Source organism: Pieris napi, chromosome 6, assembly GCF_905475465.1.
Source record: "Pieris napi chromosome 6, ilPieNapi1.2, whole genome shotgun sequence".
NCBI classification, from domain to species: domain Eukaryota; kingdom Metazoa; phylum Arthropoda; class Insecta; order Lepidoptera; family Pieridae; genus Pieris; species Pieris napi.
This window is the reverse complement of record NC_062239.1, coordinates 7,135,291-7,152,809: the sequence shown is the minus strand read 5'-3', so window position 1 is coordinate 7,152,809 and position 17,519 is coordinate 7,135,291. Positions and strand designations below refer to the sequence as shown.

Sequence of the window (17,519 nt, the reverse complement as noted above, 5' to 3'; positions counted from 1 at the left end):
ATTATTATATATAACTGACGAAGAGAAAAACACGTAAAAATATATATAATGTTTATAAAAATAGTATAGAATAGTAAAATCTACTTTGCATTTTAATTGCGATAGAAAAATATTTAGCTCAATATTCTCTTAAGTTCCCTATAAACCTACACAATTATTTATTAAATATGATAGTTATTCAGTATTTGTGTAACGAAGACATCGGGAAGCCAAAGATATCACATATAGAGCATGGAGTTGATAACCCGTAACCCCGTTATCTTGAGGAAAAATAGGTTATTACTGCAATGATGCTCTTTGAACGACGCATTTTGTCTTTGGTACGGTTAAAGCAATTTAAATAGGACATTGTCAAAATCGCATTTAAAAAATTTCATATTTTACGACGACTTTTCCTGTATCTTCTCCAGATTAAAATCTCTTTTTTAATAAACACACTTATTGTACAATTTTTTTTTATAATCCAAGGGGCAAACGGGCAAGAAGCTCACCTGGTGTTAAGTGATACCGCCGCCCATGGACACTCAATTCTAGAGGGCTCGCGAGTGCGTTGCCGGCCTTTTAAGAACTGGTAATTTATAGCTATTACAATAGTTTTAGGTTTGATTCTGTTGTCACTATTTGAGTCGTATATGAATACGGTCTTACGGTCACGAAAATTGCGTTTAAAGAGAGAAACGAGAATATTAAACAGAGAAACAGACCCTAGATAATGACGAAAATTAGGTATCCTTAAAACGGGAAAGTTGCGATCGTGTAAAGTCTGTCAACCTCTATAATGGGCTCTACCAAACGTCAGTAAAGAACTGTCGAATCTTTAGCCGTAACCTTGGTTTTATGTGGTATTCAATATTGTAATCAGAATTTAACTATTTATTGATGGTTTAATAATACATTTAAGTAACTTCAAAAGTCCATTTCAGTACCGAATGCCTCGCGTCGATATAAATCAATCAGTTCGAATTAAAACAAATGCAATCGATCTTAATAAGAACAAGTACATGTCGGGTTTAAATCACTCGTTTGTTTCTTTGTGCCTTTCTGTTTGTTTCAGGATAATTTAGGAACACAATGCGATACAATAAGATAACTGATGTTTAAATTGTTGTTTATCTTATAGTAGTAGATTCGTTTAAACAGCATATTTAACCATTATATAGAGTTATTGAAAATAATAATTATAATTAGCACTACAGCTTTATCTATCTTTTCTAAGTTATTTTAAATGACAGTATGTAGAGTATAATTCAGATTTTACTAGTGTACAGACTAATGTATTGGGCCGTTCAATAGTATACATACAGAGCTTTAATTAATATCATAATTAGTTATGTCGCAAAGCACTTTTTATAATATCGTAAATATAGTATTGTCTTTTATTGACATAACCTTTACACATTTAAAGAAAAAACTTTTTAACCGGATTAAAGTTATGTATTATTATAAATTTATAATTATTTAACGTAATTTTTAAATTTAACCGACGTTTCGCGTGCTTTAAAGCGTGCGTGGTCACCATGAAATATCGTAAATAATAAATGTGGTCTTCTTGGATACTTCTTAAGTCGCGCTCTTCATTCCTGTAGTTCGTGTTCTCCTGAATCAGCAAACCTCTTCGCGTGGGTGATGATAAGACCTGTAAGGGTCTTTACTTGATCGGTCCAGGGAATCTGTTTTTAGATTCAGTACCATAAAGGAAATTCGTGGTCATACATACCTGGAAAAGGACAATCAAGCTTTAACTTTTTTAATGTACTGACCCAAAAACATAATAATGATAAACTATTCATAACAAAATATGGCTGAGACCAAATTGATCTAATGCTAGTCCACACACTAGCCCCTGTGTTGTGTATGACTACAGTTCTTCCTTATGTTTAAAACAAAAGGAACAAAAAAAAGGAAATTATTTTTAAGAAAAAGTAATCAATGTTTAATATAATTAACCAAAAATCGTAACATTTTGAGGAATATTCAAGGATTACCACCCATAAAGCAGTCACTGAAATCGACATAAATATGATGCGTGCTGCGATAGACGACTGGCCGTGGCGCTTAAGGGCCTGTATTAAAAATAAGGGAGGCCATTTCAAATAATTTCATGCTATTTCTATTCCTTAATTAATGTACTATAAATTGATATATCACTCATTAAAAAGTGATAAGTACCTTTGTTTTTATCATTATTTCCATTTATGACAGAACTTTGGGACCGACTACGTAATATTATAGGTCACCCGTAGTTCAGCTACCTGCACCCAATTACTCAGCCCACATCCAGACGTGGGAGGGGGTTGTCACGATCAATGATATGCACATCTTGTTACTTCAGAGGCTCTAGTAAAACATAACTAAAAAAAAAGTATTTATTTATTTGAAACTATTCATTATAATGTGTAAGATTTGGGAACCTATAACAAACTTAATAGTAAATAATATATTTTTTTAACTGTTTAGAATCCGCGTGAGTGAATAAATAAGTGTGTGGGTGTAATGTGTAGGTAACTACATAATATTTGGTCTTAGAATCATCTCCAACTCTGCGTTATGGGTGTTAAATTGTAAAAATACAATGATTTGTGGTCTCACTTTCATTGAATACAAAAGAGTATTTAATTATCATTTCTAGAAATACCTCCTTATTCTAAGGAGGTTCCCATATATTATATAGATAAGACGTTTGTAAAGCATTAATGACAAAAGTCGTCTTTACATTATCATAAAGAGGTAAAGTTTGTGTGTCGATCCCCGGATCTACAATTCGAATTTCAAAATGTTTCACGACTTTAGTTCCAATTTTAAAAATTACTTGACCTACTGGTCACTACTGTAAGCTATTATTCCTAGCGTATAGGTTACTAGTGGGTAATTTAGCACTTCAATCATCATTAAAAAGTCCAAAGTACTACGCAGTTTCTATGCTTGTACAAAAAACGTCTAAAAAGCTGAAAACTTCCCATATATAAAATGATAGAGCACTTCTTGGAGTTTTCCCTACAATATATATTTATAAGGGTGGTGGGCGGATCGACCTTTGACCCGCCTCACCGCCCTTTCAACCTCATTCCTTATTAAAACTCCAACAGTATGCCTCAAGATACCTAGCTTTTGTATTTTGGAAGTAAAATAATAATTAACATGGCCTTGAGGTACCAAGTAGCGACGGCAACCAATTTTCCCTAAATTATGTTTCTATTTATCTGTACCAAGATTTATAATAATCAGTTTAACCGTTTTGGCAACCGTATTCAAACATATACAATATTAGAACTACTACACTACTACTAATTTATCACGTGGAAGTATTTTACTTATTGTGATGAATTTGGATTAGTAGAAGAGATATTTTGAATAAAGTCCTGTCTATAAGTTATTGTTTATTTAAGCAGCTACCGTTCAACGATTTCTAAGATAAACCATAAATATACATTTAATAATTACGAAGACAAGTTAAAAAAATAACATTTACAGTTATTTTAAACTCATTAAAAGTACTTATTTTGTTTATTATAAGAATTTAATATACGTTTGTGTTACTAAAGATTTCTGCATAATTCTTATTAGATTTTGTTAGTACTGTTATGCCAACAAAATAAAACATTATGTCCAAAAAACATTGTAATGTAAACCTGACAATAAAAAGTTTTAAAAGCATAAAAAGAAATACATTCCGTTAGACAATAGTACTAAAAAAAGCAAAATTCACTGACATTGACGGACGTGATGCGCACGCGACGAGCGCTTGACGAGTGCGCAGGAGTGGCGCTATACGCCCCGCCCACTGACGCCCCGTGATCTAGATCGATCTAGATCACTGCGGATCGATCATTATAGATCACGCGAGTTTAATTGCTCACTTGCATAACGTTGAACAAAAATCTTCATATATTTAAATTATTTTCCAATTTAAATATACCTATTCAAGTTTAACGAATCTGTGCTATGAAGTAAAAATCTCTAAGTTTTATACTTCCGAGAAATATTTAAGTACACAATACTTTACCCTAGTCTTATCTATGTAAAAATATTCAGCGTAGTAATTCACGTTGCGAGGCGAATGCAAAAACTAGTTGAGTGAAACATCTGTCTGAAGGCTGAAGGAACTAGGTATAATAGGGAGCTATAGGTACTCCCGCAGAAATATGGACGTCGGAAAGTTGATACAAAGTAGGATTTTCATGTACGGTCTGCATAAACCTATTTAACATGATTCTTTTTCTGTTCGATTTCGTCGTAATGTCTTAAAAGTTATAGGTTAAGTTAAGACATCTATTATTATTTAAAACGTTCAATACGTATTTAAATACAATAGTCGACGAATAGACAATCTAGAATTGATATAAATACACTTCAGATTTAGATAATTAAAATATATTCTTTAAATAAAATACCCAAAAAAAATTGGATCATATTTTGAATAAAAGATAAAATGTTAAAAAACCCCGTCCATTACTATAAAAATGTTATCTAAGAGCACTAGGTTGGTGCGTAGAAATGAATAATAAACAGTACACTATCCTAATAATGTTTAAATAAAAGTAAATATTATAACGTTCCTTTGTATTTCCGACCGTACCGGCTGAAAGATTTTCCCCCCGAGTGGGGGTTCGGAGGTGGCGGGGCCTTCGCTCTGCCCCCGGGCCACCGGGCCAATGGCGGAGCGGCGCGGCCTGCACCGTGCCACGACCCGACTCAGTCGCGACTCAGCCGCGACCCTTGACACACGTTTGACGCGCGCGGCCGCGTCCTACCCGTCGCCCGCTACCGGCATCATCACGCACGGAGCGCTAGTATACGGCGGGGTCGGTGGCCCGGGCCTTTGCCCTCCGAGAGCCTCCGACCACCCGCCTCTCGAACTCGGTTTCCGCGGCAGCTGGCGCGATGATGAACTGCTGCCCTCGACGCCCGCCAGCCAGGCTGCGTCGACGCAGAGCGGCTCCTCCGTCACGGATAAAGGCCAAAACGTGGAGTGCGTCGTTTGCGGAGACAAGTCTTCGGGAAAGCACTATGGCCAGTTCACTTGTGAGGGTATGTAGGCAGTGAGTGATGTGTTAAAGTGCTGTGACGTGACGTGCTTTTAACCTGTCGGTAACGCTTTGAACTTTGACCCCAAATTCGTGCAGTCATAATAAGTTGAAGGTTTTTCATTGTCTAGGTTTTTGGCATTTTCTTTAAGATATAGAGGCGATTTCATTAATCGAAAAAAAAACTTAAAACATAACCACGCGAAACAATTATGAATTAGTTGTAACTTCCGAAAAAGTTATAGGTATAGAAATAGCACAATGTCTTATGGGAGTGATTACTCAAATAAACCTCGCGGCTAAATCAATAAATATAATTTACGTACTATTATAAAATGATCGCGGTTATCCCGCGCTGTTTTACCTTTTAATTGACGTGCGCATTGACAGTGATTAATAATCAAATGTTTTTCATTTCTATTGGTAAATATAAGTTTTTTATTCGATTATGGATCTCCTAATTTAAATTATTCGATTATGTACATCCTAATTTCAGTTCCCGTTTGCATAATTATTTTTACTTCTATTTCCTTACTCTACTATTAAACAGAATAAGACAAGACTATAAATTACATAATAATAAACGCCCAACTCACAAATACCAATTAATTAAAGGCTAATTAAAAACAAAGTTTTCAAAGACTGCTGTTTGAGATAAGGGGCGCTTAACTTTTATGCAAATAAGTCAATTGAGGAATTTGTTGATAAATCAAGAATTTATCCTATTTTACATATAAATTATTAGCTTATACCTCCATGTCTAATGTACCGTAAATCAAGATTTGCTAATATATTTTAAGTGTTAGAAATCGTGGTGATAGATTGTTTTCTCTGTGATTTATTGGTCTATAATTTATTACAGTAATGGGGAGCTTTCAATGGCAGTTTATACTAGATATGTAATATGTATATGCGACTTCGTCTAGAATACACCCTCTTTAAAAACCAACCACTCTATAGACTTTCATATTACCGCGAGTAAAAGTAAGCGCGTAATTCGTTATTTAATTATCGTCTATGCCATTTATTTAACGCGGGTAAATAACTGTCGGCCATTTAAATAAATAAATATTTTATTGCGATGAAAAACCAGTCGCAATTTATTAAATATTAAAGCAGAATTTTTGTTGCTGATATGCTAATTTCAAGTCTATGAACAAAAGAATTATACGATATTATTTATAAGCATTACAAGTAGGCATTTCTGCATTCAATACATATATCTAAACGAATTTATGACCTACATGACTCCAGCTTTATTCATAATCTATTGTCTCTGGAAAGAACATGAAATTAAGATATAATTTCATGTGACATTTTGTTTTATTAAGTGTCGCTTAAAAATTCCTTTAAAGGTATAACGTGATTATCAAGAAATATACCAACCATTGTTATTACTTTTAAGGATGACGTAATTTCTGAAATTTTATTTGTAACAATAACAAGCGTGAATATAATTTGTATAGGGATTATTTTCTTTACACGCTTTACGTTTATAGGGATTATTTTTGAATGTCGTGTTACAAATTTCTTCTATACCTACCTTTAAGTCATATTAGGTATCAATTAAATTGACCTAAATACTAAGAATAAAACCCTTTTAACGGCAAATGTACAAAATTACAGTAATAATAACTAATAACTGTCACGCGAGGTACATTTTAATAATAGTGTTGCCAACTTATTATTCAAGGTATAAAATCTCTCAATATCCAATCTATGGCCAGTCTATATAATGTTCGTTTGTTTATCTTTATTTGTTACTTATAAGAATCTTTTCTTGTTTTTGGATACAATAACAAGACATGACTCTTTCATTTTTATAATAGGTTTTCGTTTAATAGTGAATTTTGGGTGTTGCACAAAAATGTTCTAAAAACAAAACAAAGAGACGCGAAAGTGACTACAGATTATCGAACAGCTATTTGACATTAATATACACTCAGTCTTTTGGTTTATAATCTGTTCTTATTCTTATATGTAATCGAATACCGGCAGTGCAAGTTTACAATCGCAATTAATTGATCAGAAATATACATAGAAATTGCCTGATTCATTAGGAGACAAAGGACTATTGAGATTGCCCGTTAGAACGATGCAGGTAATCACCGGTTAGGTTTCAAACATAATTATCTAAGTGACTGAGATAGCCTTACAGATAAAAAATTGAATGAATCTTGGGAACCTCTTTCACTCGCCACTAACTATTATGTACATCTAATGACAGTTGCTTTTAACTATACATCTTATTATAGATATTCATATTTTTAATGACAGCTTATGCCTTAGTTTACCTTGCAGTGCCATCTATCGATATTTATTATTATTACACTTTTGAAAATAGAAGGAATTAAATTTTTTTTAAATTAATTTAAACATTTCCGGCATCATCATATGCTTGTTCCGGTAATAGTTTGAAAATCCTTTCTGCGCTGCGTGTTAGTTAAAAATTTGTATTATTTTAAATCGAATTCAAAAGTAGGTACAATGTGGTTACATAGATATTGTAATTATTTTAACAAGTATAGTTTTCTATTGAATAATCACGAGGGGCTCTCTAAATTAACTTTTCTTCATTTTCAGTTCATATAACATTATTTATTTAATCAATTACCGTCTAAAATTCAAAAGAGCATTAATGATACATATCAGAATGAGCCTAGTAGACTAAAATTGGGACGGCTGATGGCGACGTGTATCTCGTTCGTATATAGGTACATATTAAGTTTCTCGTGTAAATAAAATACCTACATTCTTTTTTGTAATGAGAAATAAAGTTCTTTAAACATTATAAGATATTATAAGTGCCTCATATGTTTCGTAATTACATTTAAAAGTAGAATTAACCCCATATGCGCGAGATAATTCGCTTATTATAGTGCATCGGGCCCAAAGACAGCCTTGACCCGTTCTGAACTCAATGACCCTATCGACTTAAAAAGTTACAAATATGCTTTTGTGTTCATCTGCTTATATTTTCTCGTAAACTAGTGATTGCTAATTTAACTCTTGAAAAGCTTTCTCAATAACCTTATGTCAATTTCGCTGGAACTTTATTCCATTTGAAATAACGTACTTTTTTTGGATTTTAAGTTGAAAATTTTATACGGTAACTTAGTTTTTTTTTAATATTATTATCTTAGATCTTCGATTTCGGAATCTCCTCCTTTTAATAGGTAATTAACTTCATATGTATAGCTACATTTATAAATTAAATAATTTTGTCAGGTCAATAGAATTTTATAGAATTATTCCGTGAGCTTTGAAATTTAATTTTCGATCGTATTTTTCTCAATAAAGATAAATGTCAACACTATTTTATAGGTTATAAAACCCAGACAGACATATTATTATAATTTTAATAATTCTTTCGACTGAATCGACTATAAAAATTAATGTTTGAGTTGGGTCCATGTTTAGTATGTAAGCAAAATCTTCCTCGACCATTTCTGAAGGTTCAGTTTATTGGAAAATATGCCTAGAATAAATAAATCATGATGAAGGCAGAGAACTATGCGGCTAAGAAGTGGGAAGTTATGCCACTTACGTAAAATCTTATTCGAACCAAGTATTAGAAAATAATGATTTGTACTTTCCAGAAGATGCTTTTAATTATAGTCACGTCCATCGCTCAAAAAAATTAAAAAAAAAAGGGTTCGTGTACCTACTTATGTACGCGCGTAAGAAGTTATACTTCTTTGGCATTAGTAAAAATAGTTTTTGATTGCATGCAAATAATTAATTACAATTAAATAATCAAAGACTGGAAAAGGAGTCATTATAGTCAATAAAGTTCAGTTTACATTTGAAAAATTAAATAAATAAATATTTATAATTATTCTCTTACATTAAGTGTAACATAAATTCTATTATTATTCGAATGTTGTTTTTTTAATTATGTCCAATGCTGTAGCATCTTCCGTGGGCAACTTCATTCTGTTAATTTTGTGTCACGGTGCGCGCGCATCGTAAAATTTCACTCTCATCAATTTTTAATAACGCGCCTAAAGAAGTATAACTTCAAAAATATTAATTAAAAGCATTTTAATGACCGTATCAACCAGCCCTATTTGTAACTGACGTACCAAAAACAACAGAGCATAGCATTCTCTGTGGTGTATGTGGAATTCCCGCTTTCACAGATAAGAAAACAATTTGGCATTAGCAATATCGTTTTTAAATTTCGTAACACAAAACCAGACGCCTCTTTATCTAAAATGGCGGCAAGTTCTTAAGCTGGCGAATAAAATCGTTTGTATTAATAATTTAGAGTGAATTTTACATTCTTATCACGCGTGGCGCCGTATAGGTCGTGAACTTCGCTATCTTTTCAGTAATATCGGAACCCATTTGATATTTTTGAATAAATTTGTTAGATTCGGTCAATTTAATTCCATTGTAATTTATTGTTGGAAAGTTTATTGTAATTTGAATAATGTGTAGTTTAAGTGGTTTTGGTACACACGAGACAAAGTTTAGTTTCTAATACTAGGTGTATGTTGTGTTATCTTTTAGAAAATACCGTTCCTAATTTTACAATAAACAAAATTTACCTTATAAAGGGTGACCATTAGTGCTGGCCGTAAATTGCTATTTTGATGTCGACAAATCCACTTTATTAACAGGTGGACCTCCCGCTGTTCCACTTGGAACCTTGTCAATGTAAACGCCTATGAATCATTATGAGAAATGCCCTATTACCTTTATGGTGTTGCTTCGACAAAGTTCTTTAAACGCGCTCCTTTTGACTTAAATGCTCGCGTCCGTGAGCGACATTACATATTTGACACCTAAGTATAGTGATGTATTATATCGATATTTTTTTAAGTTGAGAATCACATTTTAAAATCTATTGACAGAGAAAATATTAAAAGTATGTCATACCATACTACAGCTAAGATATTAATTAACATACTATAGATTTTTTTAATGTGTGATTATGGCCTAACGAACTTTCTATATGTTTTATAACTTGATCTGTATCAGTGTTCTTGCTGTTCAACCACGTTTACATGTTATAAAACAAATTAAATTATGCAAGATAAGGATCAGATATTAAGCGAAACACTTCCAACGTTCTATATGTTATATGACATGTATATTATACTCACATAACACATATAATGCGTCCATTTAAGACAATACAACATAAATACTTTTATTAACAAAATCCGAATTTACGACCGAAGCGAAATCGAAAACGATAAAAATTTCACACTATCGATACACAGCACAACACTATAACCGGTCACTTTATGGTATGTTTTGTCCCGCAATACCGTGGCAGTTAACCCTATCTTTACGAGCGACTCTAAACATAAGTGTCTTCCTCGACTTATTTATTTTTATCTCATTTGACTTTTTAAATTGAATCCACTATCGGCCCGTGTGTGGCGCTCTCTCCGGCCACTAAACCTGTCAATAAACTTAAATTGTATGAATTAGTGACTTCTTTTAATGAAATCGATACTTTTTTATGTTATTTATGTACAACACTAGTTTTCTAACATACAATTTTGTCACATAGATGGGGCATCTAAAAATATTGTAAATTTGTCTTAATTTCGTTTTTATGAGATTACGGTAATGCAAATTTCTGTTTAAAATCTTACAAAATCCTTAGTAATATTAATGTAGATTTAATCAGGCGTAAGTTAAGAAAAGAGCGTTCCAATTCTTGAAAGGCCGGCAACGCACTTGCGAGCCATCTGGCAATGTGAGTGTCCATGGGCGGCGGTATTACTTAACATCAGGTGAGCCTCCTGCCCGTTTGCCTCCTATTACATTAAAAAAAGGTTTTTTAGGTGATTTTTCATAAATCTTTAATTATAATGAGACTCTCAAATCTCTTCTTCTTGGCTGTGCACCAATGGACTGTCCATGCACATTTAAAACTCGCTCGTACCTTAACGAGTGTCTTAAGGCCGATTTACATTATCTTTGTGTTTAGGGGAGTGCTTTAGGATAGTACTTTAGTTGAAACATGTAAACGCTACGCTAAAGAACTTGCCTTTCAAGTTGTACTAAAGCACTCTCCTAAACACTAAGATAATGTAAATCGGCCTTTAGGCACAGAAGGCTGATCACCTACTTGCCTATTAGAAATAAATAAATGATCACCAAACAGATGCACATACATACCTACACCTAAAGAAAAGTTTGTAGCGACACTGGTGTAATTATTAAAGCAATTTGAGTGACAACGTGTTTTGCCTATCAATTTTCTTTTGTTATTACGATTATGAAAGAAAACTGGTCGTTTCGGACTTCTAAAGTTATAACATATTTCATGAATCTTATAAATGAAAGAAAATAAAATTTGAGTTCTTAATGTCGTATTTTGCCTACACCAATTTAAATAATTATGACAATAATGATAGAAAACGGGGCGTTTCCTAATTGTTTAATTCTAGACTAAATTTCATAAACCAAAATAAAATTAAAGAATATATGTTGCATATAAAAACTAGCGACCGAAATTAAAAAAAATCTAAACCTGTACCATCATAATTAAATTTTAAGAATAATGATTCTTTGTTAAATAAATTACAATTATTTATTATAACTATAAAACTACCCTAACAGTTGCGCCAATGCGATAATCGTGTAAAGATAGATGTAATATCATGTATAAAGAATGAAAAATGATTCTTTTTTTTGTATCAATTGTATTTTCTTAACTCTTTTGTTTATTAGGAATTTAAATTTGTACCGTGGTACCCCTTAAGGGACTAAGGTTAAACCCCTTTTTGGTGTTTTGTGTACTTTTAGTTTATATATTATATATTAAGCAATAATACGTTTAAAAAAAATATCGTTACATACGATATTTAACGTAAATTCATACTTCCAATACTATATGTATTTTTATTCAGTAAAGAGTTAGGAGAAATGCATAATAAATGAATCAAAGGTCAACGTTCGATACATATACCAGATCATTATTAGAAATGAAATTTTAAATTGAATTAGATTGGAATCAATTGAGCGAGATTATTACAGATCTCATCAATCATTTCACTGAAAATCATTAGGCTCTGCGGCCATAAAGGCTGTAATTAGTACGGTTAAGATTCTAAGCCATGAATAATGATATTAGTTTTATTACTTTTTATTTTCGAGAATTTATATATTATTAAAATACCCAAAAATTCGCTATGACTCAAAACTGGGTATTTCCCAAAGCGAATTTTAAACAATTTTTGTTTATTTCCAGTTATGGTCCATTTACATAATCATTTGAAATTAAAATAAATTTCAGATATTTTAAGGAGATAATGAGTGTAGAGAAAATATTTGCTTATTATGTATTTTTATTTATTAGTTATTGATTTATTTTATACATAAAACAGCGTAGCTCAATAATTTTTCTTTGGGGATGTTATTTTGTCGCCTTATGGGAGAGTTATCTTAGATCACACTGTTGAACCACAATTTAGTTTTTTTTTTATATCATTAGGATTTATGACATTAGGATAAATAACAACCCAATGTGGACATATTTACAGTTTTCTTAAACTACATAGTAATAATAATCTCTATATATATATAATTCTCGTGTCACAATATTCGTTCCCATACTCCTCCAAAACGGCTCGACCGATTCTTATGAATTTTTTCTGTAAAGTCTGAGAATCGGCTACTATCTACCCCAAAATTTTTTCTGTGAAGTCTGAGCTACTATCTACCCCAAAAAAAAAATTTAGTTTTAGATTTTTTTTTTGTTTTTTATGATACAACATACAAAAATACATACGTGTTAATTTTCACCCCTCTACGATCAACCCCTATTTTTTATTATAGCAAGTTATTTTTATTGAACTAAAACAATGTTTAGAAATAATATACGAGTATATGGCAACAACGTTTGTCGGGTCAGCTAGTATGTAATATAAACTGATGAATACGAATTTAAAAAGTTTGGTCCCTGTGGCAGTGTTAGGCTTCCTGTATTACATAGTCGTTGAGTGGGAAAGCATCTTGGACATTAAATAAAATGAAAACTGCATGTTCTTAAGCTTGTTTCCACAAATCGCAATGTCAATGCACCGGCTATCATGCAATTTGTGAGATATTTCCCAACGATAGTGGTAATTGGAGGCGAATGCACACCGCGTCTTACACAGAGCATGTAGCATATACAAATCCATTGGGACTTTTGCCTGTGGTGAATTCTGTATCTATAAAAGGGTTAACTTATTAATAGATAGGAAAAACGAGTTTAAAGTTATATTCAACTGTTGATTTTTAGATAATATTTTATTTATTTATTTACACTTCGTTGCATTACAATATAAAAATTGTACATAAATAAATGAATAGGAGGGCTACTGGCAGCCTTATCGCTTTCTAGCGATCTCTTCCAGGCAACCATTGTGAGAAAAAAAATTGGCTTCCAAGCTAAAAAAACACGTTTTTTTTAAGAGCCTCCGATATTTGTTTCTTAATCATTTGTTTTTTCTGCAAGTAGGTGATTATGCGTTCCTAAAACACGCCGTCGACGTTTTGGGTCTACCTAAGGATTCGTTACGATGTTTTCTTTTACACCGGTTTGGAACCTAGGACCTCAGGGATAAGAGTCGCATGTTGTTAATCTGGTAACACTGCTTCAAAGTGAATTAAACTTCACATTTTCTATGTTTGTCCAAAAATTTCCCGGTCATGTCATGTAGAAATTGTCTCACCAAAATTGGCTCGGTAATTTTTAACATATGGTGGATACCCATATTATGTTAAAAATTACCTAGGCAATGAATGCTGAAGGGCACATGATAAAGTAGATAACATTTTTTTTAAATTACTTTAATTATTTTATTCATGTACTTAAAATAAAAACTATGCGATGTCGATTTTGAATATAAATAAAAAATATGTTACCACAATTTTAAATAGCAACTTCGTTAAAATATAAATATATACATTATATGCCTATATGAGTTAAAGCCAGGGAAGCTGTCTTATCACTTATCAGTAGTGAACGTGCGCGTCGCCTAACGGTGTATTGCATCCGAAATGTGGAACCAGCTATTCACAGCTTCTGAGAATTATACAGAATAGGCTATCTATTTCCAGCATTCTTAGTAGCTGTGAGAAACGCTTTATGCGCTTTAACGAGTTTAAAAATCAAGCGCTTAAATTAATTGTAGAGTCACAGAGGTTTTGTTATGAATATTTCGTTTAAATTCAAATTTGGAATTTAATTTTTCGTCATCCAACCAGTTTCAACACTTAAATATTTATTACTAATTCCGTACATAGAGACTATAACTTCAAAACTTTGTGATAATCAGCTTTAACGAGTTTAAAAATCAAGCGCTTAAATTAATTGTAGAGTCACGAAGGTTTTGTTATGAATATTTCGTTTAAATTCAAATTTGGAATTAAATTTTTCGTCATCCAACCAGTTTCAACACTTAAATCTTTATTACTAATTCCGTACTAGAGACTATAACTTCAAAACTTTGTGATAATCAGCTTTAACGAGTTTAAAAATCAAGCGCTTACATTAATTGTAGAGTCACAAAGGTTTTGTTATGAATATTTCGTTTAAATTCAAATTTGGAATTTAATTTTTCGTCATCCAACCAGTTTCAACACTTATATTACTAATTCCGTACATAGAGACTATAACTTTAAAACTTTGTGATAATCAGCTTTAACGAGTTTAAAAATCAAGCGCTTACATTAATTGTAGAGTCACAAAGGTTTTGTTATGAATATTTCGTTTAAATTCAAATTTGGAATTTAATTTTTCGTCATCCAACCAGTTTCAACACTTATATTACTAATTCCGTACATAGAGACTATAACTTTAAAACTTTGTGATAATCACATGTCATATACAAATCTAATATGGATAATGTAATTTGAATATTTTAATAAGAAAGTCTCGTGTTCACACTTGCGTGCCATAATGTCATTAATCGTAGTCTTATTAAGTGTAATAGCTTTATTTGAAATATTATTAAAATATTTGATATCGTGTTAATCGGATCGTTTAACGAAACTATTAATCCTACAATAAGTTGTTGACTTCTTGAATTTTAAATTTAGAATATGAAATGAAGTTTGAATGTTCCAATTTTAATCGATTAAGCAAGTAGATAAAGCCAAAAAGCCTTAGCTACCGTGAATAAAAATATAAAAAGGTTTTATTATTAGAGTGCTTTTAACACATAAATTTGCATAGGTATTTTTATTAACAATTAACTGCCCCCGCAAACTTCGTTTCGCTATTTTTTACTTAAGTTACCATTACAGTAGCTACATATCAACATAAGAAATAATTTGCTATGTCATCACATAAGGACTGTTCGTTTTTCCGGACTAAAAACCTCAGTACTAAATAAAACTATTTTTTTTAATATTTTTCCATAAAAACCTTCTTCAGAGTTCAAGGTATAAAATAAAAAAAAAACTCAAATTGGTCCAGCCGTCTTCGAGTTTTGCCCTTACCCACATATTTTGCGATTCATTTTTATTTATATATAGAAACACCGCTTATCTAATAAATGATCAAAAGTTCTACTTTCTATTTAAATATAAGTTAAATAGTAACCATATCAGATCATATTCTCCCCTAATACCATAAACCACATGACGACTGAGCAAGCTTATTTCATTACTTTAAATTGTCTAAATTATATAATAATTAATTTAAATGCTGTTTATGTGAAACGCTTTAATAAATATCGACTATGTAAACCAACATTCATATTAAAAAGAAAAACTTAATCACTTCGATTTAATTCAACGGTTTGGTTTATTTGACAGATCTCTTTCTTAAAAGAAATATAAATAACAGTGTTATCTATATTTTAATAGGATCAAACTAATGATTTAGAAAGCTAAATCCTATGTCAAAACTTCAAGCGCGCATAAATTTCGTAAAATAAATAATGATAGATTTTATTTGTTGATATATATCGAATTAATTGAAAGGTATAGATAGTAAATTAGAATGTTGATTTATGGATGGATTTTTGAACAATGTATAACGATATTTTATAACTGACTTTAAAACGCTAAATGAGGTTTCTCCATTTTTTTAAAGATAAAGACGAGTTAACGTTAGGTATCTGTATTTGCGAGGGCTGGTAAGTCCAGGACCGGGATTCTGTAACTTCCAAAAGCAATTGCGATTCCGACTTCAATGTTATGTTGTACTTGCGATCCAAGTTTGCAACATCGCTGCGGGTAGTCAAAAAACAAAAAAAAATCATTTAATCATATAGGTAACACATTGTACACTTATGACTTGTCAGTAAAGAAATACGTATTAATGCTTCTAATTTTACATTTAGTGCCAGTTCTCAAATCAAGGGCGTAAGAGAAGAACTGCCAATAAACTCTCCGCCACTCTTTTTAATCGCCATGTTTTTTTTTATTTACACAACGGGTACTAACAAATCTGCATACAAAAACGTACCAACGCTGTTCCCAGAGTTTAAGGTCCAATTATAGGCACCTCCTACAAAAAGACAGTTTGCTTATATTTTACTGAAAGATTTTTAACTTACGTAAAATAGCAAAAACATTTTAAAACCAAAAAAAATCACAAAAGAATTCTTCTAGACTAAGCAAATTAGGTAACATCAGCATATATTAAGATTTAAATAAAACTATCAACGCAATAAAAAATCAATTAATTCTGCATTTATATCATTAAGAGTTAATTTAGCTCATTTCACTATCTCTTACATACATTCCACTGGCGCCATAGTGATTTGTAATTCCACGATATATCTAAAACCCCAATAATATATTCATGAGAGGCCAAAACTATATATTTAAATAGGAATATTGACGGTCTCCAATCATTAGCATGGTATACCTCCATATAAATGGACGAATTATCGATTTTGGGTAGCCATGATTTATAGAATTATGTAAATATAATTAAATAGCTCTAAAGATATGAGCGCACGCTAACATGTTGGAACTACTGATTTTTGAACGCCTACGTCATTTACTTTTCGCGGTACTGTGTGACAATTGACAGTGTCTATGGATTGTCAATGTTAACCGTCAAGTTTAAATGAAGTTTAGGTTGATGACATGTCTTTACTTATTACAAAATTGCTTTTTTGACGTGATAACGTCTTTAAAATCGTTTTAGTCGGGTGACATGTTCAGAAACTTGTGTCACACCAAAACCTCACGAGCGCGATCGCAGGTATAACGAGAGAGAGACGGACCGATCTCCCGTCTCATCTATGTATGAAGAAAAATGTATATCATAGTCGAATAAGTAAACTTGTCATTTTACACCCGAAATTTATCATCAAAAGTGTGAATAAAACGATAGTACATCTATCGTTTTATTCACACTTTTGAAAAAATTGTTATCTTCATTAATTCCTTACTTCCCAAAAACTTATATCACCAATAAGACGTTATCACGTAAACATCTCGATCGTAAACCTACTTTACAAACAACCAATATTATTTATTAATTACGGGTTGATGGCGAATTTTTATACATAATACTACTAA

The 17,519-nt window shown here is 31.8% G+C and overlaps 1 protein-coding gene across 2 annotated transcripts in view; it reads left to right on the top strand.

Moving 5' to 3' along the window:
* Positions 1 to 4,637: 4,637 nt before the first annotated feature.
* LOC125050191 (COUP transcription factor 2) overlaps positions 4,638 to 17,519 on the top strand; it is a 72,371-nt gene continuing 59,489 nt past the window's right edge. For both annotated transcript variants that reach the window (XM_047649844.1, XM_047649843.1), the window contains exon 1: positions 4,638 to 5,028. In XM_047649844.1, the coding sequence (XP_047505800.1) occupies positions 4,653 to 5,028 (376 nt within the window). In that variant the 5' untranslated portion in view covers positions 4,638 to 4,652. The remainder of the gene's footprint in view (positions 5,029 to 17,519) is intronic.